This window comes from Perognathus longimembris, chromosome 8, assembly GCF_023159225.1.
Source record: "Perognathus longimembris pacificus isolate PPM17 chromosome 8, ASM2315922v1, whole genome shotgun sequence".
Classification (NCBI taxonomy): Eukaryota; Metazoa; Chordata; class Mammalia; order Rodentia; family Heteromyidae; genus Perognathus; species Perognathus longimembris.
Window position 1 is genome coordinate 11,216,792 of NC_063168.1, and position 12,393 is coordinate 11,229,184.

The 12,393-nt window shown below is 41.2% G+C and overlaps 1 gene segment (V, D, J or C); it reads left to right on the plus strand.

The window, feature by feature from the left end:
* The first annotated feature begins 11,677 nt into the window (after positions 1–11,677).
* Positions 11,678–12,182, plus strand: LOC125356820. The segment is given in 2 exon segments: positions 11,678–11,754; positions 11,860–12,182. Coding segments are annotated over 2 exon segments (372 nt in total).
* The last annotated feature ends 211 nt before the right edge of the window (positions 12,183–12,393 follow it).

The following is a 12,393-nucleotide window of genomic DNA, read 5'->3' on the forward strand; positions in this document are numbered from 1 at the left end:
CCCCCCTCCCTCTCCCCTCCCTCCCACTGCTCATGTGTCAGGGATGGGAGATGAGGCCTTGTCCTCCAGAAAGAGCATGTGTGGATTCCACCTGTTAGACTGAGGAAAATTCCAAACGCAGCATTAGCTTGTACTTCTGTGAAACCTGTCAGATCAAAAATGTGAGGGTAAGGTTGGCGACTTCTGGAGGTTCCTTTTGTCTTGGAAGATGTCCATTCTTTTTCAAATGAAATGTTCTGTTGCGTGACACAAAAAACAATACCTAACCATTATTATTTGGTTGAAAATAACTAATGGAGGAGAAATCATTAATATACTGTGTTTGTGCAGAACCATGAATTCCCCTCTCCTTATTGGAGGATCCATGGGGATGGTGTGAAAACCCAGACGCCACTCTCCCTGTCGGCTACCCGTGGAGAGCTGGCCTCCAACTCCTGCAGATCTACTCAGAGCTCTGCACAGTAATGGAAATACCTACTTGAATTGATTTTTGTGGATGCCAGACCATTCTCTGTGGTCCAATATTTCTGGATTTCAGCATGTTCTCTGGGGTCCCAGATGTATCAGTGGCAGTAAGCTAGGAGCATATTTTAACTGACCATCTGCTGAACTGTTTCTGAGAATGGAAGAACACAACCCTGTCTGCTCATTGGACTCCACTACTGTCCCCGTGCTACAGTCTTGAATAGGAAACTACCTGCTTGGGTCGCTCAATTGTAAATTTGTTCCTTCACTGTGAAGCAAGCAGGCATATTCTCTAGATCTGTGTCACAGGAAGATATTATGGCAGAACCTCTAGGGAGTGGAGCAGTGACACTTGATGCTTACAGAGCTGACTGGAAAGCTCGGCCACTGTTTCTCTAGTTTGTTTATACAGTTTAAGTGTAACAATTAAAGATGAATTTGTGGAAGCAATACTCATGCAGTTTGATTCAACATGTGATTTGGCCTTAGTGATCTCTGTTCAGTATTCTAACACTTGGTGACATGAAGACACTCACTTCCTTTCCTCTCTACTATTGCCCTCTGCCTTTACTGACCACGTATTCCTCTGAGGGCCAAGGGTACGTCCAGAAGAGCACGAATCCTGTCCACTGAATCCTGTCCAGATTAACTTTGTCTTGCATCCAGCTGTGACAGAGTTGTTCTGTATATCAGACTGCAGCAGAACAAGCCATCCTTCCCACAGGTGAACAGGTTACTGAAACCAGTAGAACCCATAGGAAGGGCACATAGAGAGACTGACAAAAAGATCATTTTTTTCCAGAGTGAGGTTTTTCTTGGGTCATATCCTTTGAGTCTGTAGTTGTGTCTGCTATTCTGACACTAGGTAGAGGTTAGTTCCAGATTTCTATTGTTGGCTTACAGCCACATAAAATAGGATCTCAGAGCTTGAGATGCACAGTCTGGTGATTTAAATGACTTGCAAGGTCCACAGTCCTCTGTAGTCATCCAGTGCCCTGTAAGTCACTTCAACTAGATTTTTATAAGACATATTTTGGACTATTGGCACTATTTTAGTTTGTAGGTGCAGAAGTCTTTATATTTTCCCAGAAAATTAGCACAAGTTGTTTAAATACATATTTCATAACTTAGCCAGAGCATACTTAAGAGAGCCAAGTTGAGTCTCAGACCAGTACTTCAGTAGAGAAACATTACTATGCATTTTTATGTGTGCTTTTCAGAAGACTCAGGCATGAATATCAGGAAGCCATAACAAGTGATGTCCTTCCTGGAATCTCAGTCACACTGTGCCAATGTCTAGATAATCCAAATAGCCTCTTGGAATTTATTATCTCTACTCTCTTCCTATCTTCATTTCTCTGTTCATATTCTTAGTGTGAAACAGCACCCAGTATTTCCTAATCCTTGTCTCCTCCAAGGGCCATTAACACTGAATCAGAATCAAGAAACACAGGAAAATCTGTCAACAGAATTTATGGACCTATAGGGCCCTCTGCTCATCAAATAGAATGTCTGAACTGGAGGGAGAAGATGTTCTCTGAAGGGAAAATCTCTGCTGCTCTGCTTTGACCTAGGACTACTGAGAACCCTGGAAATGTGCTGAGTTACTGAATTAAGACTGACCTGCAGCTCTGCCCAGAAGTGCTCAGCCTCTGCTGATTTGCATGAGCCAGAGCTCAGCCCACAGCCCTGAGCTCTTCAAAGGCTGCTCACACCCTATGTAGGAGTCAGACCCAGTCACTGAGACACAGCAAGGATGTGAGGGCTCCTACTCCTGGGGCTCCTGCTGCTTTCACTCCCAAAGCTGTCTGTAAGGAGAGCAATGAAAATTTGCTCAGGTCAGTGTGGTCAGTGCTGCTGGACATTTGGGGAAATTCTCTTATCACCTCACGAAAGTGTGAAATTTTTTCCTACATTTTCCAGATCAGGGGCTAGATGTGACATCCAGATGACCCAGACTCCATCCTTCCTGTCTGCATCTCCAGGAGACACAACCTCCATCACTTGTAAGGCCAGTCATGACATAAGCAATAATTTAGCCTGGTACCAGCGGAAACCAGGGAAATCACCTAAATGGCTGATCTACTGAGCATCCACTTTGCAATCTGGGGTGCAATACAAGTTCAGTGGCTCTGGGACAGAGTTCACTCTCACCACCAGTGACCTGCAACCTGAAGATGCTGCAACTTATTATTGTCAACAGAATTGTAGTAGACCTCTCATAGTGATACAAGTCACAACAAAAACCTCCCAGGGAAGCAGAAGTGAGAGACTAAGCTGCCCCAGCTGCTCCTCCTGGGGCCTCACCTGCTGGCAGAGCTTCTCCACTACATCAAGAGTTTCCAGGTTACTGGGATTTTGTAGTTGAAGAAACCAGGGAGTCTCCACAGTCTTTCTTCTCCAGTCTCAGCAGCACAGACAGACACTTTTCCCTTCTCATAAAAAAACAAATCAGTTTACACCTGAGGAGTCTGGCTTGCCATGTTATTTGGATTCCTATAGCAAAAGAGAAGCTATTTAATGTATTCCAGGCAAGGATTTCTATATGTAGAGAACTAGTTTAAACCAGACTTTCATGTCCAGATATAGTCAGAAAAGCTGATGTTAGAAGCAGGAGATTCTCTCTCCTGTCTCAGAGTATAGCTGTGCTGAGGTGTGCGCTGCCCAACGTGCAATCCTGGCTCCTGTGGCAAAAGCCTGCCATCGGAAGCCATGCTCTCATCTGCTGAAAGCAACTCTCAAGGAGACTCTAATCCCCGCCTTGGTTCAGGACTGTTTAATTTCTTTTCTTCTCTTATTATCTTACAGTAGTTGTACAAAGTGGTTTCATTTCAACATGTCTGTTTGTGGGTTTTTATATTTGTGGTGCTTTTTATTTCCATATGAACTTGAGGATTTTATTTCTATTTATTTAAAAAAAATGCCTGTGTTCCTGTCTGGGACATTGCACTATACTAGTAGATTTCTTTCAATCGTAAGGTAATTGTGCAATATTACTTCTGCTGATCCATGAACATGTGAGTACAAAAATTAAAGAGCTCTGTACATCGGAGAAAATAAATACCTCAAATAAGAGATAAATACCAAGAAAATCCTCATTATCCATTTAATATCCAATCTTGTGCTCATGGTTCACACCTATAATTCTGACTACTCAAGAGGCTGAGGTCTAGAAGATTGACATTAAAGTCAGACCAGAAGAGACTTTATCTCCACTTTGGCAGCAATATGCCAGGCTAGAGGTATATTTTAAGTAGTAAGTAAAAAAGGTAAACAAGGGTTTGCATCTCTGAATTTAACTCTCATACTGGTACAACAATTTTTTAAAAGGAGAATATATTAGGGGTTTGTGGATTCTGATCTTCTCAGAGATGACTTAGATCAAGTCCTCCGTAGACAAGAATCAATGTGTACTGAAATTGTAGAAATGTGACAATCAGATGGATCACACAGGACACAGCTTTTTTTTTTATAACCACTAGAAATAGACAGTGTGATTCAAAAATCTTGTGTATGAAGGGTAAGAACTATGTGTAGACTGTAGGAATGAGAGCATGGCCAACATTCAGGAATCATCAACCATCGTTCACGTAAGGAGGTTTGGTGCATTTTTGTCAGGATCTGGCCACTGGTGGGGACGGTTGTGAATGATGTGAATGTAGGAAGAGGCCCGTTTTTTTCCTTAAGCATCACTATGAATTGCTGTGCATGAATGCATAGATGATTTTCCCAGGTACAGCCTGCCCCACAGGACTCACAAGATAGGACTGCACTGTGAAGCGCTGTTTGTGGGCAGTGCCCACAGGGTTAGGAAAATTCCTGCAGAAAGAGACTTCAGTTCTTGTTCTGGGTTTCTATTCACTCCAACACAGCCAAGCAGAACTGCTGGAACTATGGAGCCCAGGACATGCTCCAGCAGATTACAAAGATGTTAATACACAAAGTACCATGATGATCAGATGTTCTAACATGGAGCCGCGGTGGTCGAGGTTGACATTCATTATTCAGACTTGGGAAAAGCATTGACTGTGTCTCAACAATGGGGGAGATCTCCCTGAGTATGGAGGAGAGATCTCTTTCTTGACTAGCTCCACCAGCCTGCCTGCAGTCCCAGACATCAGAAAATGTTCCACAGGGGACTGGGGATATGGCCTAGTGGCAACAGTGCTCGCCTCATATATATGAGGTCCTGGGTTCAATTCCCCAGCACCACATATACAGAAAGTGGCCAGAAGTGGCGCTGTGGCACAAGTGGCAGAGTGCTAGCCTTGAGCAAAAAGAAGCCAGGGACAGTGCTCAGGCCCTGAGTCCAAAGCTCAGGACTGGCCAAAAAAAAAAAAAAAGAAAATGTTCCATAGAAAACACTAGCCTTGTGCTAGCGTATGTCTTGTGCCACCGTGCAGGCTCAGCTGAATTCTTCTTCCGTGGTTGTTCCTCTGCCTGCACCAAATACTCTAAGGAGAATAAAAATGCCAGGGGAACATCACATCAGCTAGAAGGGTGCACTGTGGACATTAGCAGTTCTCTTGAGCACTGGTTCATCTACTCTATTTTATTAATACATTTCATAGTTTTTCCTTTAGTTTAAGTTACATGTGCAGTCATTGTTTAGCTTTCCATCCATACATTAGTGTACCTTGACTAGAAATACTGGCAGCATAGTGTCATTAAAAAGAAGATTCATTCAACTAAGCATAAAAGTATTATCTTTGCAATGGGTCTTTAAAACTAGTATGATTTGTAGAATCATGTAGTAATGGTATTGAAATTATATGCTTTTAGTAGAGTCGACTAAATATTTAGTAAAATGACCTCTATATTAACAATGAGCATGTCAGTTATCTATCATGTTATGGTACTATTAGAATACACTGTTTCACTCTATAGGATGAGATAATGGTGGTTTGAACTTTGATTTGATTTTCTATCCCAAGATAATGGGTTCCTTCAAAATTATCAGGAAAGTTGCAGTCTTAATCAGACATAGCACAAGCATCAAATAGGTTATATAAAAAGAAGATAAATTCCTAAAGTATTTGTACATACTGTGTTCACAAATGTGAACAGACCCCCAATTCCCTTATTCTCACTCCCACGATCACACTTTGGGGGGCAGGGTAAGCAGCACACACTAATGTAAGCAGGACACTCACAAGTCCCCTTCACAGCTTAAACTTCTAAAGCAGAAGCTCCCTTGAGGCTCTGCCTGCTAACATGTCAGGAACTGCAAACATTCCAGTGAAACTGGAGGAGGAGCGGAATCCAGGATGGACTCAGGCACAAACATCAGCAGAGCCATTGAGGAAGAGGTCTCACAGGCACAGCACTGGGAAGTGCTTACATGTAAACATGGCCCAGAACAGCCTGCGAGCCTCCTCCTGCAGCCCCACCCGGCATCTGCCAGAGCCTTAGGGAGTGGACTGGCATCCTGGTCTTGCTGAAACTTCCTCCTCCCGCCCCTCCCCAGGTTCTCTGCTGACCTCGTGGCTGCCAGGATGTACAACTTGTCATCAGAGGCCATTCTCAAGTAATTTTGCTTCTTCTGTCCTATTCCCTCCACTGGAGAGTACACCTAATCAAAACTAACATGAATTAATGACGGGATTTCAAAATCTAGTCAAAGGAATTTCCCTGGGATTCACATTTATCTTATATAAATAACATTCAATATAATAAAGATGATCTAAACTTTGGCACTGTAAGTTCTGCATTTTCACTCTTTTTAGTGTCTTCTGATTCTTTTTTTTTCTTTATTGTCAAAGTGATGTACAGAGGGCTTGCAGTTTCATACATAAGTCAGTGAGTATATTTCTTATCCAACTTGTTACCTTCTCCCTCCCACCCCCCTATGAGTTGTACAGTTGTTTACACCAAATGGTTTTGTAAGTATTGCTTTTGGAATGCTTGTCTTTTTATCCATTGTCTCTTGATTTTGGTATTCCCTTTCTCTTCCCTAGTTCTAATACACATATATATATACAATATCCAGGGTTCTAAGGTCAGATACAGTGAGAGCAGGGGTAAAACCACGGGAAGGGAATATGGGAGGAAAAAAGGTACGGTTTCACATGGCATGTTGAAAACAATTACAGCAATGATATACCACTTGTTTCCATAACTTGGAGTTCATTTCACTTAGCATCTTTTTGTGTGTTCACACGGGCATAGCTATTGGGCTATTGTGATCTTCTGCTATGACTATCCTAGATATGTACTAGTTATTTCCTATGAGGGAAACCATAGAGTCCTTGTTTCTTTATGTCTGGCTCAAAACCAACTGCCCTTTTCGGATTATATCAGCAAAACACTAGGGGTCACTCAAGTCCTATCTATAGACATCTTGTTATAAAGTCTGGTCTAAAGAAGAAAAGGTGAACCAATGCAACAGCAATACAAGACAATGTTAGAAATTAACTGAACAACCAAAGTGGGGATTGTGGGGGAGAAAAGTGAGGGAGGAGGTAACAAGTTTGCCACAAATGTACTCAATAACTTATGTATGTGTCTGTAACCCCTCTGTACACCTTGAAAATAAAATTAAAATTTTTAAAAGTTAAACATAAATAAATAAAGCTATTCTAAATGGAATAGCTCACTGTGGTTTTATTTTTCTATGGATGGTTAGTGCAACTGTGCCCACAATCATTTCCTCTCTCTAAAATGTTAACATTGGAACAACTATTATTGCAAGTATCTCTTTGTCTCATCATTTTTCTGTACCAAGATTTGCTGTTGTTGAACTCTAGCACAAATACTGTAAGTTTAGTATGATGACTTTTGTGGTGGTTGAATCTTGAAATCTTATCAAATTGATAAAGTTTAGAATCAAAGGTGTAGTATAGGACCTTCATCAGTGTTTTCAATGTTAACTAGCAAATATCTACGTTAAAAATTTCATGTACCTATCAGCTATTTCCATCTTAGGTGCCTGAAGTGATTGGTGCAATTTGATATCCTTGGTAGAAATAGGAATTATCTTAATGTCAACATTTACATGGAGTACCAGCGTGCCAGGGCTCCTTGGTAGGGCACGGGTTGGCCCACTGCTTCCTGGAATATATTCCAGGAATTTATTTCCTCTCCTGGTCACCTCTATGGGCCACATCTAACTGGTTTTGTTTTGTTCTTGTGCGCATATGTTAGAAAGAGGATCCATTTGAGTCTGTTAAGGGGAAAGACGTCTGTGTGGTTTGATCTCACCTAAAGCAGTGTGGCTCTGGGCTGTGTGATGACAGAGTGCACAGAACACAGAACACGAGCAGCGTGTGGGGTCCAATCACGCTCCCCACCTCACCATCACTCACCTGAGGGTGAGCGAAAACGGTTCCTCCAACAAACCGCAGTCCAGTTCACAGGAATCTAAGCAGCCGCTAGAGTTATGATCCCTAAGCCAACAGCACCTGGAAAACTGCAATACAACTCACATGCATCCATTCTTGTGATGATCTGACTGGACACTACACTCCTTTGAACACATAATTTACAGTTTAATAAAACGAATTCCAGAAAACTAAAACATGTGTGGCAAGGGGGAGTGAGGTAAAGGAGAAGGGTAGACAAATGGAGAGAGGAAGGGGGGTGTGAATATAGTCATAATATTCAATGTATTTATGTAAAAATGGAATGAAAATAATTGAGCAATGGTCGGTATTGGGAGAGATGGAGGTGAATGGTCAATATGGTCACATTGATAAATTGTTCTATTGAACTGAAAAATTGAATAGTAACCCCTTGTACATGTACTTAAAGATAATAAAATTATAATGAAAAATAAAATAAGCCAGGCACCAGTGGCTCATGCCTATAATCCTAGCTACTCAGGAGGCTGAGATCTGAAGATTGTGGTTTAATTCCTGTCCAGGCAATAAAGTTTCAGAGACTCTTATCTTTACTCAATCACCAAAAAGCCAGAAGTGGAGCTAAATCTCAGTAGTACAGCGCTAGCCTTCAGCAAAAATACTCAGGGACAGAGGCCAGGCCCTCAGTCAAACAAATAAATTTCAAACTTGGGTATAATATAATAACAAGGTTGGAGATTACAAAGATGACCAGAAAACCATTCTGCAGTTGAAAGAATGAAAGATAACAGAAAATGGATTTCCCCTACACACATACAGGATAAAAGTACAATCTGAAGGCTTTGGCCAGAGGACAGATAAAGACAAGTGAAGATCTCATGCTAGAAGTCAGCAGTTGATAGGATATTTAGCCTCTGGTTCACATATGTATTGGCTGGGGATGTTGATAGGATTGGTGCTGAACTTGAGTTATCTGGAAACTGAGATATATTTTTTGGGAAGAATCAGAGTCAAGGGACCAAAGTCATGTCTCAATGCCACTACAAGTGATGAGGAAGAGCAGTATGGAGGAATATAGCTCTGTAGTTAATAAATGGTAATAAAAACTCCTGTCTAAATGCACAGATTTCGAATTATCCCCGTGGACCATATTTGACTTTCTAAAAGTTGATTCTACGTGTTATGTATCTGCTCATGGCTTGAGAAAGCACACTCATTCAAGAGAAACTGCATACAAAAGGAAATCTGGTGTTGGATAGACCAGGAGGAGATGCAGTAAGTGCAAAGGACCTATGTTTTAGACATACACAAAGAAAACCAGTACAACACTATGGGCTGGGGGTCAAGAATATTAAAGGTTCCAATTTAGGTTTTCACTGAGCCACTCTATCTTAGGGCCCAGACTATACCTCAGCAAATGTCCTAACCTGCTGTTGTTTAGAGTTCTGACTATGCCAGTCTGATAAGGCAGCTCTCAGAACTGCTGAAGCATGGATGGATGGATTCTTTTACATGGGCAAAGTCTCCCTGCCTGCCATGATGGAGAATCTGCATGATCACTTATATTTCAAAAGCTGTCAAATTAACAGGAGAATACCAAATGTACAGAAAAGACTTGTTCCTGTTTATTTTTTAAAAGTTTATCTCATATGATCTTTAATTAATTCACAATATTCTGATGCCATGATTACCTGGTATTTGAATTTATTATATTTTTAAATTTTCATCCACAATCTTCACAAGGATTTCATGAATCTTCACTTACAACATCCTTTTTTAAAGTGGAAAATTTTGTATTTTTAATAAATAATAACATATAGTTACATGCTTTTGTAAGATACTTCAAAACAGTAACCTCCAGATCACATTTTATAATTACCCAAAAGTTGAAAACAAAGAAAAAAAAGCAATTGAAGAGATGATGATTATTGTTTCATCCCCAAAATTATGTATAGAGGTTAAATAATTACTAGCACTGTTCAGTGATAATGTACTGCACTTAAAATGATCAGTTTTACCCAATTTTCTATTCAATATTCATATCTTTTCATCTACAATTAAGTTTTAGAATAAATTAAAAATTAATTTACAAAGTAAAGTATATTTTTATTTTGATATGCCTACTATTCTAAAATAATATACATTGTGATGGGTTCAGTTATAAATCCAACTAATTATTTTCATTGCGGTTTGAACATTGAGAGGTAGGAGTGCTGTAGAGTGTGTATGGAGTGGTGGATTGGGTCATATGACCATGTCAGGAACAGTGCTGACAGCCCTCGGAGCTCTGTCTCCCCAGGCTGCTGGAGCTTTGTGGTTCTCCACAAGCTAACAGACCTCATCTAGTTGCTCACAGAGGACAGCACATGAAGGAGAACCATTGAGGAAGAGTGGAAGACGATGGAATTTCCTGCATATGACTGCAGCCACTTGGGGTTCTGGTCCTGATGATGCCTTGTTTACAATCAACCAGAACCCAAGTGTGGAGGCTCATAAAGACCATGATGAGTAGATACTCAGGGTCTGGTCTACCCATAACTGAGTTGAAATGCAAATTTCTGTTCATGTCTGTATTGTGATTTCACTCACAGAGATTCTTCAAGGTAAAATGAAGATAGTATCTTATGAAATGATTGATACGATCTACCCTTTGCAGGACCACTAGCTAGAGGCCTTTTGAAAAGATATTTGTAAAAGAGGCTCTGCCAAAGCATGCAGCCTGATTGGAGGAGGAAGGTGGGAAGTTGCCAGTCTTGCGAGCAGAACACAGCTACAGATCTGTGATGCTAACATAAAATTCCTCAATAAGAACACCTCTCCACATCTGAAGAAATGGGTCATTGACCAGTAATGCAGGTGGTTCTGGGAGCTCAAAGGTATAGAAAAATGGAATAGCCACTTCTTTCATATACTGATTAACAGATGGCATGTTCTGGATTACATATCTTCTTTAAACATGAGCATTCTTCCTTACAAAAGGGCAGAACATTTAGTAATTTATTTATTATTTTGTATTATCTTCATAAGAAATAGTACAAAGTAGTTATCATAAAACAAATCAGCTTATAAGTACAATGCATCTTGACTGATGTCACCTTATCACTCCTTTAATTCTTTAATTATCTTCCCATCCCTCCCCTCAATTTTTTTTTTTTTGCCTGTCCTGAGGCTTGAACTCAGGGCCTGAGCACTGTCCCTGGCTTCTTTTTGCTCAAGGCTAGCATTCTGCCACTTGAGCCACAGCGCCACTTCTGGCCATTCTGTATATATGGGGTGCTTGGGATTCGAACCCAGGGCTTCATGTATATGAGGCAAGCACTTTACCACTAGGCCACTGTCCCAGCCCTTCCGTCGATTTTCTTAGTTTCATAGGATGTGCATTGGATTTTCTGACTGCATTCTCCCCACTTTCCTTCCTTCATTCATCTACTCCTCCCTTTTTCCTCCGGCCCTATCTTCCAAGTTCATGTTGTTGAACTGAGCTAGTTTATCTAAGGAGTTACATCATTGGAATTCTCCCTTGTAAATACCATACTTTGGTTAATGTATTTGTTACACTTGCATATGTCTCACTGAACTAGCTTCTCTATGTGTTTACTTTTGCATTAATACATTGAACCAGCTTCTGCACATGTGCTTTATGTCTCTGAGCTTGACTTCATTTAACATAATTCTATCCTTGTCCCTTCATTTTTGTAACTAATGTAATATCATTGTTTCTAATGAGATATTAAAAATCTATCTCCAAATTTGCTTCAGATCCAAGTTATTTATACAGACCCAGTCTCTTTGTGGACCAGCAAGGCTGGTGTTGAGTCCCATTTACTAAACGAGTCCTGCTGATTTGCATGTGCCCACAGCACAGTCAGCGCTCTGCTATCTTCTTAATAGGCTGCTCATCACAGATGCAGGAGTCAGTTCTCATCAGAACACAGCGTGGACATGAGGACCCTCACTCAGCTCCTGGGGTTCCTGCTGCTCTGGATTCCATGTAAGGATGTCCTCAATGTGTTGTAGTCAGTGGTGTGTTGCTATTAATGAAGGTTTCTTATAATATGCTTGACTCTATGTATATTTATGACTTTTCCAATGCCAGGTGCCAGATGTGACATCCAGGTGACGCAGTCTCCAGCCTCCCTGTCTGCATCTACAGGAGGCACAGTCTCCATCACTTGTCGGGCCAGCCAGAGCATTAGCAATGCGTTAAGCTGGTACCAGCAGAAACCAGGGAAAGCTCCTATACTTCTAATCTATGGTGCAAAGTATTTAGCATCTGGGATCCCCTCCAGATTTAGTGGCAGTAGATCTGGGACACAGTACACTCTCACCATCAGCAGCCTGCAGCCTGAAGATGTTGCCACTTATTACTGTCAACAGTATTATAATTACCCTCCCACAGTGATACAAGCCATAACATAAACCTCCAGAGAAGCAGAAGTGAGAGGCTGGGCTGGGCTTTGCTCCTGCCCCCACTAGCAGGAGCTGTCCTACGAAAACAGGACAGGGATGCTTCCCTGGAGCTGTAATCCTCAGGGTCTCAACCTTATGAGTAAATGTGGTTGCAGACTTCAGCTACTGGTGCTGGGCGGAAACTGAAATGCCAAAACAACACTGCAGACTATAAACATGG